Source organism: Bacillus rossius, assembly GCF_032445375.1.
Source record: "Bacillus rossius redtenbacheri isolate Brsri chromosome 4 unlocalized genomic scaffold, Brsri_v3 Brsri_v3_scf4_1, whole genome shotgun sequence".
Classification (NCBI taxonomy): Eukaryota; Metazoa; Arthropoda; class Insecta; order Phasmatodea; family Bacillidae; genus Bacillus; species Bacillus rossius.
Genome location: NW_026962010.1, coordinates 28,719,755 through 28,733,931, shown reverse-complemented (window position 1 = coordinate 28,733,931; position 14,177 = coordinate 28,719,755). Strand labels below are relative to the sequence as shown.

The following is a 14,177-nucleotide window of genomic DNA, read 5'->3' as shown; positions in this document are numbered from 1 at the left end:
AATATTATTAAATTATTTCATATTTATTGAAAAATATTGAAACTTTTTTCAATTTTATCATGTAAAATAATAATGGTAGGTAAATTTTGTTTGTTTTACGGAAGTAATGCTATAATAATGACATTTTAACGAAATGCTATATGGTGGTGCGCTCAAGACGCTATTTTTCAGGACTTAACTTTACGTTTTCGGTGTAACTTACAAGGTTTGCGAAAGTAAACTTTTCACATGTTACAAGGAAACGTTCTTATAACCGCTGTACTAAATTTCAGTTGGGGACAAATACACCAGATATTAGAACACCTCGTTTTCATGGGAGCGAAAGTTACTCCAGCCCTGCGGCAGCACTGTTTCAGTACATACACAACACTGCTACGCTCGGAACGCTCTAGCGATTTAATAAATCACACAAGCCTCTTTTAAAATACATCATGTTTAGGCTTAGTAAATATTCAACAACTTTTATTTAAGTGATTATATGGAGAGTCTACGTTAAAAAAAAAATCGTAAATGGGAAGCATTTTAATGGACTACTGTAAATCGCTGTCATCTAGCATTGTGCGAATTTTCAGTGATACGCACAAGATCTACATCGGTTAACTTTCGGTATGTTATAAAGCATATTTTGCTCCACTACTGTGCATAAATTCAGCTTTCACAGATTAAAAAGTTTGTTTCCTGGCCCGTGGCGCGACAAGCACGTTTTCTCTACCTCCCCAGGACTTCTGGCAGCCGGATACTTTCGCAGAGGATGCGACTCGGCGCGCTTAGTGAGTGACTTTCGCTGGAAATAAAAATATTTGAGATTATTGTTGAGATTTTAAAATGATTTTGTTTATTCTATTGAAATTAATGTTAGTTCGATGTACCTTTGATACTCAGCTACTCTTAAGTTATTGTATTTTTAAATTTTATGGTAGTTGGCCCAATCTACCCTATAAAAGGTGTTTATTTCCGCATTAAATTAAAAATAATAAAGAATAAAGAATAAAGACTTCAGTAAATAAATTTTGTATTACTGTTTCACTACCAAAATTATATTTCTTTACCATATCACAGTCAACTAAAACGATAATAATAAGTGCTGTTTTATTCTAACAAATGATTCTATTTGTTCTTATGTTATTAGTAATGTTCTAATAGAGTGTAAACCGTAGGAATATCGTTTATTAATTTTTCAAATTTTAGTATAAAACATTAAAATAACAGCTATGGGAGAGAGCCATTCACTTCAAAATTTGGTATGTACTGAGATTTATTGTAATTATGGTTGTGGACGCAATTAATCGGTGTGTTTATGCACTATTGTAATACTGGCAAAATCAAGCCATACCCTAATTGCTGTTGAGGTAGTGTTTAATTTTTCGTTTGCTGATACATGAGCATATTTCTACTGAACAGGAAATACATTTATTTCATAATATATTGTTCTAGCGCTCCAAGTAAGCTTCGCCGTTAGTCAATTAAAACTGGTCTTTATTAAATCTACTGCATTGTATTTTCTGCGGGTTTCATGTTTTACTAAGATGATAAATATGATTAAATTGGTCATATTTATAACTATAACAAATTTTTAAGTGACGTGATTTAATCGTTTATACACTAGAAAGGAATATTATCTACATGCGGCAATGAATATCATCTGAATGCGGTAGAAGGCATTGTAATAGTGACATTAACGGACACTTACCTGAACTGCGTTAAAACTACGCCACTTCAAAGTAAAATATTTATATTTAGTAGGTTACCTAAAAGTATTTCGGCCGCTTTAAAATCGCGCAATTTTTACGCCCTTGCAAAGTTCATCAAAAAAATTTAAAGTAATATAGACGGTTAAAACATACATACTGCATAATGCCAAGAGCTTTAATTACACGGAGACTTCAAGCTCAAATGAAACTCTTTTTTTAAATATATTATTTTTAAGCACAATTTAAAACTAAAATATATTATTGAGTTATATGCGAGACAATAACTAAGTCTAACAGCTCAGAGATGCAATATCCAGGGAAGACTCTAGATACATATAAGACAATCACACGTCTATAAACATATATTTTAAGCCACGATAGATCCTTATACAATGTATATATCAAATGTGTAAAACTATAGACTTGTATCATTAACGCGTGTTAAAAAAAAAAGTAGTTTTATGAAACACACGTGGCAGATTGAGAAGTCCTTGAAATTGTAAGTAAAATTATAAAAACATAAATTTTATAAATACTATTCCCTAGTACGCAAGATCAGGCCGTATACATCCTACCTCTTGACAATGAATTTCCGAGAAGTTCGGCGTTGTCACCGTGGCCCTAGGAGGGAAACGCCGACGGCGTTTCCCTCCTGGAGCCACGGTGACCACTACCTCTCTTTGACTTCTGCTCGCCTGGTACTTCTCTCAAAGAAACTGCTCGAAAATACGCTAAAATAAAGTCTTTCTTTTTCTTATTATTTATTTTATTTTTTATTTTTTTTTCTTTGACTTTTTCTATTGGCTTGAAATTTTCAGTGCCCGCAATTTTACTTTAACTTCCCCTCAAAGCCCTCCCGCCTATTTCCAGAGTGGGGAGAGAGAAAAAAACGGTCCAAGAGCTGACGAGTCGAAGAAATGTCATAGAGCCGCAAGATGTAGCCCTTTCTCTGATAAATACCCTCATTTTTCCAGCCCCTACTCTGTCGCTCCTGTGTTTTCGTACCATGTGCGTCTCTGCCTGAGGACGGGAGCAGATAGCAGTTCCCGAAACGTCGCTTGTTTCTGTTTTGGAAAAACTATTGTGTTTGTTTCGCCTTTTCGTTTTGTCGTGTTTTTGTCTCGTTTCAACCATTGTGCTGAATTTTTTTGGGTTCAATATTCTTGTTTCGTCATCATTTGTGGGGTTTTTTCGTTCTCTTAGTACATTGTTATTTGTTTTTATTTGTTTGTTGACCATATTCCTGTTACGGAATATTTTGTGGTGTTTATATCCTGTTGACAACAGCAATTTTTTGCTTAATTTGTGCTTTTTGTCTTTTGGTTATTTTTACTCATTTATTTATTTTATTTTTTAGTTTTCTTCTACAGAAAAAGTGCTTAGCAATCGCGTATGTCAAAAAAACTTACATCAAGTAATGTTTTAAGTCATTGACAGATTAATTATGGAACTGAGTAACAGGTTTAAGGCTTTGGAGAACATTAACAAAAAGTTTGGATTTTTAAGTGTTGTTCAAACTCATAAAATGGAAGTAGAAGATTTAAATTCAAAGCAGCAGAATTAGGAAACACAGTGCCGATCTTAACAAAGAAGAATTCGTATTTTAAATTGAAAGTTTTAAGCACCATGCATTAACAGTAGACTATGAATTAAAAGATGTTACAGCATCAACAATGTTGAGCCTTAGGACCCTATATACAAAAATAAACTGGAGGAGGCACATCCTAACATTGCTACTGCTATGAGAATGTTTCTCACCCTTCCAGTTACAATTGCGTCAGGTGAAAGAAGTTTTAGTAAACTTAAACTTATTAAAAGCTATTTGAGAAGCACGATGGGCCAGCAGAGATTAACAAATCTAAGTATTATATCTATTGAACACAAACGAGTTGCTTTGATCAATTTTGATGATATTATTAACACTTTTGCAGCTAATCATGCTCGAAAAATTAAATTTTGAATTGAATTTCTTTGTATGGTTATCAATACAATATTATACTTAATTCATAATCACATGTTCCTTATGTAATTTTAGTACTTAATAAACTTATTGGTAAGACATTAATTTTCACTTTTGTGCAAACAATAAACAATAGTTTGATAACAGTCTATTTTATTATAATGAAAAATGTAATTGTATTAGTTTTTCATTTAGTGTACTTGATAAATAAAAGTTCTTAATTATGAATAAGTGAATGGTATCATTTCAACCACCGCTTCTAACGAAAAAGGGTATTTTATAATGTTGGTAAGGAGGGGGCGGCAAATTAAGCTTTGCCCCCCCTAACGAATATCCTAGTTCCGGCCCTGCCAGGGCCCGCCTTATATTTAATTCTGTCAAGGGTAAGTTTCTAATTTCAATGAATATCAAAAGAAAATATAGCATCTTAATTAACAATTAAACAGGTGGAAGATAAGCAAGCCAGATTTTGTTTTTCACTTGGAATACGATCCACCTTCCTAGTTCCTATTGTGAGAACTAATTAAATTTTAATTGTTTCTCTCATGTGTCCTCTGATTATACAATTGCTTTTGTGTAGCCCATATAAGGCAGCTCCCAGAACTTTTATAAATAAATGTATATACAGTTTTTCTTTAGCTACACAAAGGCAGTAACAACATATTATCAATTTATTCTGTAATCGTCGACTTCCTGGAATGTATATTATTAATATTTTTAAGATCACTATCGTCTCAGTGTTCATCATTAGCTTGATCCTAATTATTTAAGCAGTTTCAATTGTTTCTGTCTCTGGGCTTCATCACAGCTTTCTATCTTGCCAGCTTTAGGTGCTTCATGGCACTCTTATCTTTTCTGACCAAACTCAGAGTCACTGTTGCCATCATAATTCAAGTCATCATCTTCACCCAGATAACTGTAAGAATTCGAAATCATTGATGTCGAAGCTTATTCATCGTCTTCAAGTTTCCTTTTTAAGAGTCCATTATTTTTAAAAAGTACTGAGGATCTACTTGAATTCGGCTTGAATGTATTCTCACTTTTCATGTTAAGGATTATTCCATTGTCTGCATTCTTCCATAAATCATCACATCCTTCAATTTAAAATCTGTGTCCAGATGAGAAGAGCTATGAACATAATCTCGTTCAAGACAAGCAAAATTATTGATGTAATGTAGAAAACTCTTCTTTAGCTTAGTAGATCCATCGTTGTCATCTAGCTTATAAGCAGGCTTGGTTTTGCAAGTTCTATCATGTCTTTTTAAGCTTTCTCTTCGCGTAAACGACTTGCTACAACGAAAACAACTTAATATTTTGCGTAGCGGAATTTTAACACAGTCATTCTTCTCGTGTAGTCTACCATTCTTTCTGAAGATAAATTCCTTGCTGCTAAACTTACACCTGTGTCCTTACGATACAGCGACAGACACCGAACAGGGATCCATATTAGTTACCGAGAGTTTTAAATGTGGAGCAATTACTTAAATATTTTTTTTCTTAATATTTTATCAGTAAGAGTTAATTTATCTAATGCAATGGAACTTGTAAGTAGTCCCTATTCTTGCCCACAGATGTTGTCGCATGTTGTGTTGAGGAAAAAATTATTTTTTTTATTTTATGTGGGATGGGGGATGCTCACTAACGATCCAAAGAGAAGGAATTCTTTGTTAGACACCAAGGAGAAGGTAATTCGTCTGGCACGAATGTGATTCTCAGCTGTCCCAAGGCATAATTTTTTACTGAGTTAAGCATGTTTTTTGTTTGAAATCCACCAGATACCAAATATTTTTAGTGATAATTTGATAGCCGAAATTCACTAAGTAAAAAGATTTTTGTGCTGATAGCAATTTCTCAGAAATAACCAAAAGTCCTCGGATAATATCAGCAGAAGTCTCGACAGGATTAATAAGGAGCCAGGATCTTAGTTCTATGCCAATCTTCTTGAAATGTGTAATGAGGTCTCTCTACCTTGGGTCTTAAATATATGCTTATCTTCATGACTCATGTCTCTCTGCCTAGGTCTTAGTTCTATGCTAATATTCTATACTCGCATAGGGGGTTCTTTCTGTCCAGAATCATCTTTCTTTGTTTATCTTTTTGATTTGTGTAGTGGTATCTCTCTGCCCCTGAGGTCTTAAAGATGGTCACAGAACTAAGGCCTGTGAAAGAGAGCATACACTTTGTGAGTATAGAAAATGGGCACATAACTAAGGCCCAGCGAATAGAGACCTCACTACAGTTCTAGAATATGGGCACATAATAAAGGCCTTTTGACAGAAAGAATCAACTATGGGAGTATAGATGATGGGCACAGAGACCCCACTATGTGGATCTAGAAGATGGGCAAAAATCAAAGCACTGGGGCAGAGAGATACCAAAATACATGGATCTGGAAGATAGGCATATTAAATATACAAGGGCAGAGACACCCCACTTAAAAAGAAAAGAAAATGGGTACAAAACTAATGCCTAGGTCAGAGAGACCCCACTATGTGAATCTAGACAATGGGCACAGGACTAAGGCCCAGGGCATAGATACCTTACTACACGAGTCTAGAAGATGGGCACAGACCTAAGACCCAGGGTAGATACCCCACTATGCGGGTTTAATTGATAAGTAAAAACCAATACCCGAAGCAGAGAGACCCCATTATTTGAGTCTAGAAGATCGGCACTAATCTAAAGCCGGGAACAGAGAGACCGAAATATGCAGATCTATAGGATGGGAACAGTACTGAGACCCAGGACCGAGAGACCCCACCATGCAAATCTAGAAGATAAGCACCAAACTATGGTCCAGGACAGAGAGAGCCTACTATGGGGGTCTAGAAAATGGGCCAAATACTGAGATCGAGGGCAGATAGACCCACTACACATATCTATCAAATGGGCAAAGAACTAAGGCCTGGTTCATACATATCCATACTATGCAGGTCTAAAAGATGGGCACAGAAATAAAACCTGGTGCAAAGAAACCACGCTATTCATTTAATAAGAATTCACAGTACTGACACCCAAGACAGAGAGACCCCTATACACTGGTAATAGAAGATTGGCACAGTACTGAGATCTGGGTCAGAGAGACCCCACTATAAAAGTTAATAATATAGGCACAGTACTGAGATCCCTCTATGCCTATCTTGAAGATAGGTACAGAATTAAGGCCAGGGCAGAGAGACACCAATACATGGGTCTTGAAGATGGGCCAAGTACTAAGATCCAGGGCAGAGAGACCCCACTAAGTGGATCTAGAAGATGTGCAAAGAACTAAGGTCTAGGGCAGAGAAACCTCACTATGCAGATATAGAAGATTGGCACAGTAATTAGACCTGGGTCAGAGCGACCACACTACATCAGTATAGAAGATGGGCACAGAACTATGACCTGAGGCAGATACTCCAATAATTGGGTAAAGATGTGGGCACAGTACTGAGATCCAGGGCAGGCAGACCCCACTTCGCGGATGATATAAGATGGGCCAAGAACTAAGTCCCAGTTCTGAGATGCCACATTAGGCAGGTCTAGAGGATGGGCACGGAAATAAGGACCAGGAAAAAGAAACCCCACTGGGCATTTAATAGTATGGGCACAGTATTGACACCCGAGGCAGAGAGACCCTTCAACGCAGGTAATAGAAATTGGCACAGTCCATACTGAGACACAAGGCAGAGAGACCCCATTACACAGGTCTAGAAGATGGGCACAGTAATGTAACCGAGAGCAGAGAGACCACATTATGCGAGTCTAGAAGATGGGCACAGAACTATTGCCCAGGGTAGAGAGAAGACTGCCACAGATCTGTGGCCCGGGGCAGAGAGACCCCATTACATGAGTCTAGAAAATGGGCACAGTACATAGACCGAGGGCAGAGATAACTATGCATATGTCTATAAAATGGGCACAGAACTATGGCCCGAGAAAGGGAGACCCCACTATGTGAGTCTAATAGATTTTTACAGAACTAAGGTAAGGGGCATAGGCCCTACTATGTGGGTCTACAATATGTGCACAGCACTGAGACTCGGGGCAGAGAGATCCCATTATGCGGGTCATGAAGTTGGGGACATCTGCTCCAGCCGCGGTTCACTCACCATGTAGGGCAGCCGTAGGATTTTAGAATGCATTTCAATGGACTCTGAGTAGTAGAAGTTTCCATCCAGGGTCATGTAGTCGGTTGTCATGGTGCGCACCGGGTCCAGGTGGAATGGACCAGGCCGTGTCTCGTTGGGCGGGAACGGCTTGCGCCATAGCCCCTTGAAGAAGATGGCGTTCAGCAGCAGCAGCATTGAGTCAGGAGTCACCTCGTCTGGAAGCACGCCACTCTCATTTCACCTAGGTTCATGTAGTCGGTTGTCGTGATTAGGTGGGACTAGCTAAACACATGTATCCTAACGATTCCATGCGGCTACATAAACATCTCCGCACGACTCCACATGGCTACACACTGCTCAACACTGCTTCACATGGCTACACACTGCTACACACTGCTCCATACTGCTCCACACTGCTCCACACTGCTCCACACGGCTCTATATGACCACACACTGTTCCACATGGCTTTGCATGACTACACACTACTTTATACAGGACCATATTACTAGACGCTGCACCGCACGGGTTCACATGGCTACACAGTGCTCCACACATCTCCACGCAGCTCTACATGACTACACACTGCTCCACACGGCTCGAAATATCTGCACACTGCTCCACATGGCTACACACTGCTCCACACAGCTCTATATGACCACACACACCTCCACATGGTTCTATATGACTACACACTGCTCCATACAGCTCTTAATGACTAAAGCCTGCTCCACATTGCTCTACATTACTACACACATGATCTACATTACTAAACACTGCTACACATGGCTCTACATGACTACACACTGCTCCACATGGACATGACTACACACTGCTTCAAACTGCTCCACATGGCTACACACTGCTCCACATGGCTACACACTGCTCCACATGGCTACAGACTGCTCCACATGGCTACAGACTGCTCCACATGGCTCCAAACAGCTCTAGATGACTGCACACTGCTCCATACGGCTCCGCATGACTACAAACGTTCTACACAGCTCCACATGGCTACAAATTCTACTCTTGAGACGCGCGCTGCGCGATAGCTTCAGGATACTGTAAATACACTATTATTTTTATAATATTTTTATAATAATTTTTTTATTTTGTTAGATTTGTTTAGTTCAAATAATTTTATGTTTGTGTTTTATGTTTTGAAAGTATGGTTAAGTTGGTAACTTACGCTTATGGATAGTTTTTATTCTTTGTTTTTGTGTTTAATATTTTTACATTTGCTTTTAATTTGAAATAAAACGACCTTATTTATATTTAATAATTAATATTTTAATTGCTTTAGGAGACATTATTTTGTGTTGCGTGACGTATTAAAGAAGTTCCGCCGTTGATTGCTAAGGACTTGTGATGTAAACTCTGTCTAGTCGCAGAGATAGAGGGAGCGGGCGCGGCTCGCGGCTTGAGTGCCGTGTGTTGCATGGCGCTCCACGGGACGAATTATAAGTTATGTGCCGGACTTAGATTACCTGGTGTGTTAGCAGAAGGAAGTAATCAGCTTTTAAAATGAATCAATTCTGAGGAAAAGGAATTGTGTCGCGGGAACTGTCACTCGGGCTCGATGTGTGTCATCGCGCGGGCCTTGTGCATGCTCGTGGGATGGCTAACGAAGAACCTGAGCCCACTGGATCGTTTTAAGTCGTCACGCCGATATGCAAGTAAGTGAAACAGGTCGTGTATTTTCCCTTGCCCTGGGCGAAGCCAGGCAGAAAGCCACTTGTGTCTAGGCGGCCCTTTTTGACAGTGATTCGTGTCGAATGTGAGCCTCTTAAGTTTCATTAACGAGAGCTCGAGCTCCCATGTTTTTGATTTTGAGTTATTGAGTTACGGGAATTTTTCGTAACTGTTAATTACGCATGAACTAAGACTAAAGCGTCACCACTCCATTTAAAATACTGTATTGACGTAGTTTTTTATTGGCGGAATTAACGAATTAAGACCCGGATCTAAAACTGAGGTGTGCTCGCCTCAGTTAAATATTATTTTTTTTATTATTTATTAATATTATATTTTATTTTTATAGTGGTTAGCTAGCTGTAGTTTTAATTTGTTTCGTTTTGCTTAGCCGCTAGCGAGTGGTGTGCGGAACTTTGGTCACCCCTGTTTTTGCTCCGCGTGTACTTGACTGGTGTGTTTGCGGCCAGACAAACAGCGCAGGAGGGATAGCACCGGCGGCGCGCAGAGTGGCTGAAGTGATGCCAAGCGATAACATTGGCGGATGGCGTGCTTGCAAGACGGTGTGTGACGAGACGCCATGTACGAGGCCAGGTCATCGCGGATGTCAGCACGAGACAGCACCCAGAGGGCGGCGCTGTGGCTTCAAGAACCCCTCCTGCCCCGAGAGATGCATTAACTGTGAAACACTGTCAGGAATAACATTGGCTACTAGGGTAGCAAGCTGTGTGTGCCACAAGTTTGAGTAGCAGTCGGAAGTGGGCGAAACATTGAAAGATTTTTGACATTACTCCCGAACTTTTAAATAATGTTTTATATAACTAATTTTGTGTGATATTTTTGTGGTTTGTTAGAAGCCAGTCAGTTTTTTTAAGCGCCGTCATACAATTACGTTTGTCGTCGTATGCACTGTCCTCGAGTATTAACTGGCTACGAGATACTGTGCTTAAGGCGCCCGCCTACCTGGGAGCACATCCCGAAATTTCACTCGCTGGCTGAGCGACCTTGCCGGGCGACAGTGGTCGGTACTGGAACTATAACCCGACAAGATAGAGCTGAACCTTTTACTGCGCATGCGCGAGTTCCCGAGGACCGTCGAGGGGAAGTAGGGGAAGGGAGTGACTCGGCCCTTGTCCTTGTCCGTCGCGTCGGCCCGACTTACACGAACACGGTATCGTACCCACGCAGTTGGCCAGTAGCAAAGTAAACTATGTACGAAGAAATAACTCTTCGCCGCAGCTTTGCGCGGGCAACACTCAAGTATTTAATACCTTTTTTTTGTATGTATCTGAGCTCATCTCGCTCAGTCTAAGTTGTACGCCTATTGTTAAGAATGTAAAGAGTAAGGCTAAGTATATAAACAAAAAACCATAACGACAAAAGGATGGCAAGAAAAAAACTAAGTTATTTTTAATGTAATAACTATATTGAATGAGATTATTGGGAACTAGGATTTCGTCAGCTTTTTCCAATACGCCAATCGTCTACAAAGGAAACGTAAGTTATTTAACAAGTTATTTTACAAACACGAATAACAAACTTTACTGTCAATTAATACAAACAAAGCAGACGCCCACACACAAATAAAATTAACGCAGCGAAAAAGTAAACCCAGGGCCTGAGATACACATTTTGAGCATTTTACATTATCGGAAAGGATTTGTTATGAATTAAGAAGGCGGACACTCCAGACAAAAACGCTAGAAAGTTGAGAGTTTAAAAATCGCTATGTTGCGGTCTTGCGTCGTTCTTTGTTTAGGAACCATCACATCGTTCAACTGTTGTTTAATTTCTGGAAAACATGGTTACCATCAAGAACGCCAGAGTCGGGATTCGAACCCGTTGGCAATTAGTTTTACAAAGGAATTTTTGTAAAAGTACAAAAACATTTATAACTATGTATAACAGGGAAGTACGGTTAAAATTTATTTGAACGCGACTCACCTATTCCGAGCTCGAGTCTGATTTCAGACATTCGGCCGTTTCTGTAGTGCTAGATCCTGTGTCACCCGAAGAACTTTCGCCACATGATGAGTCAAGATTCACTATTATCTTGTCGATTTCGATGTCCACTATTGCATCGTTCTTGAAATATTCGGCTTCAATGTTTTTAACGTGATCACAGCACTTTTTCCACTGTTCCACCGTATAGGAACAAAATAATTTCTCACACAGTTTTCGTTTATCGTCCAAAGATGTAGATATTTCCTCGCAAACTTTTGCTTTGAAATCTGCCCACACTAGTTCAATCGGATTCAAATCCGGGTGGTAAGGAGGCAAACGAATAGTGTCATGGCCACACTCCTCTATTATTTGATCCACTTTGAATCTTTTTGTGCTTTGGTGGGATTTTACCAAAAGTAGCAAATCGGCTTTGGTCATGTGTGTGGAGAATTGAATGTTGTTGGCTTTTAACCAGTCTTGGATGCCAGATTTCAGAGTAGTGGTCGTAGGCTTTTTATTTATTTGGACATTGTGGTAGCTGGCATTGTCTAGAACTATGACACTATTTTCAGGTAAATTTGGAAGTAGCTTCTGTCTTACCCAGGTAGAAAAATTTTGGTAGTTCATGTCATCATGATAATCACCAGACTTTTGTTTTGATTTGAAAATTAATAAAGCATTAGAAACGAAGCCTTCTTCTCCACCAGCATGCACGATTATCAAACGTGGCCCCTTGCCAATTGATTCTGTTACACCTACTTCAGTGCTCGACTGCCAGCAGGAATTAACGCAATGTGTTGCATGTAGGTATGTTTCGTCAACATACACGATATTTCTACCTGCATTTCGATATTTACGAATTGTTTGTAGATACCTCCCCCTCCAAGCAGAAATTTCCGGTTTTTCTACCAAAATCTTTCTTTTTGATTGGCATTTCTTCCACCTAAATCCTATACGTTTTAACAAATGCCGCAAGTACTCTCTACTGCAATTTAAAACTCCGTCCTCTCGTAATGCCCTGGTCAGTTTCTTTAATGTTGGAATTGTTTTTCTAACGGTGTAAAACTCGTGAATTTTCCGCCGTATAGCGCCGCACGTAAAGTCATCTACTTCGATTCTTTTTTTTCGCTCCTTATTCTTTCCCGTGGGAGTAGAAAAACTTAAACTATTTTTGCTTTTTACTTTACCTTCTGCCAAAATTCTTTTTACAGTTGAGTGAGAAACCCTTGTTGCAGCACTTGTTGCTTCGACAATGTTGTACTTCAAATTATGTAATCGCTTTTGCTCTTTCAAATGTGTTGCCACATTGTACACAATCTCCCGTGCCTGTCCCCGCAACGGCGTGCCGCTTAAAATCCGTGACTTATGACCCGACGTTGATGCCATGGATAGCGTTGGATCGTGTAACTAGGACCGCGAGCTGACGACACCGGACCACTGTTTCCCGGAAGCGAGCGACAGCTCAACTGGCCCCCACCCCCGCCAGAAGCTTCGGTCACGTGACTGCCACCTCCCTCCCCAGCTCATCCAAGGTTCTTTTGTAACTTGTCTGATTATAGGCGGCTGCAGCAGTGTTCGCACAGCGGGAGTGCTATCCATTTCCCCCCTCCAAAGGAGAGTCACCACCGTAGTAGGGTGTTTCCAAACCACCAGTACTTCTGCTCTCACGGCGGAAAGAAAGACAGATGATACCGCGTGCATGCTCCTCTCTCCACCCTCTCCCCCTTCCAGCTCCCATGCCACCGCTCCTTGGTTGCCGACGGAGCTCTTATTCCAAGGCTATCCATTTCATTTACGTCTCGCGAGGACCTTTCTGATTGTTGATGTATAATCGTATGAGCTACATGTAGTCAAGATGCTAGATTATGAAGCGTACGGATGTCACAGTTTCTCCAAACATAATAAATATTATTTAATAAAATATACATTTCTCCTTTCCAAAGAATAATGATATGTGTAGTAAATTGGTGAAAACATGCAATAGGAAGGACAAATTCTGTGTAAGTGGAAGCAAGTTAAATAAATTGTGGTTTCCTTCGTAGATGAGTTACTCATATTAGAATAATCATTTTATTTTTGTTTATTATCATCAATAGTAGGTTATGTTCACGTCGAGCGATATATTTCGTACAAAATATCTAGTAGTTAGTTATAATAATGAACTCTTTCATAGTAAAATATTATTCATTGCGTCGATTTGCGTAATATACAATAGAAAAAAATACAAATTAACATTATTCAGAACCTAATAGTTGTAAGTACAGTTATTTTACATATCCATGAATGTTTTGAAAAATGATATTGTAATCATTTAATACATTTCATTTATTTTTAACACAGTGTAATCTTGTGAGTAATTGAAAACATTTATAAGTGTATTCATGTGTCATTTATCCTATATAAGACAAATACCGTTGCTTTGTTAATACAAACAAAAGGTACTATGTGTACTAAATTCAACGAAAGCCCTTCAATATTGTAATTTTATTACAAGTTATCATAATAAAAATTTAGGCGACAATATAAACAACATAGATAAAGGTAAAACTATAACTTTTAACACAAAAGTTTTAAATTAAATATGGATTAATAAAATATAAAAAAAATCGTTTGACAAAAAAAGGGCCCAAAGTATCTAACTACAGCAACAGCACTTGCGCGGCTCTAGATTTTATAATTCAATCTAGATATTAGCTTAAATTTTCCTAGTTGTATCAACTAGTTTTTAAATTTAAGTAAATATTAGTTTAATCTATATATATTTTTTATGAACTGTAATATAGGTGTCTCGGCTTTTTACT

The 14,177-nt window shown here is 38.9% G+C and overlaps 1 protein-coding gene across 1 annotated transcript in view; it reads right to left on the bottom strand.

The window, feature by feature from the left end:
- The window catches only part of LOC134541736 (serine protease inhibitor 27A-like), a 325,260-nt gene that overhangs the window by 106,839 nt on the left and 204,244 nt on the right, over positions 1-14,177 (bottom strand). The window contains exon 5 of the mRNA XM_063385385.1: positions 7,743-7,957. Coding sequence (XP_063241455.1) covers positions 7,743-7,957 — 215 coding nt within the window. The remainder of the gene's footprint in view (positions 1-7,742; positions 7,958-14,177) is intronic.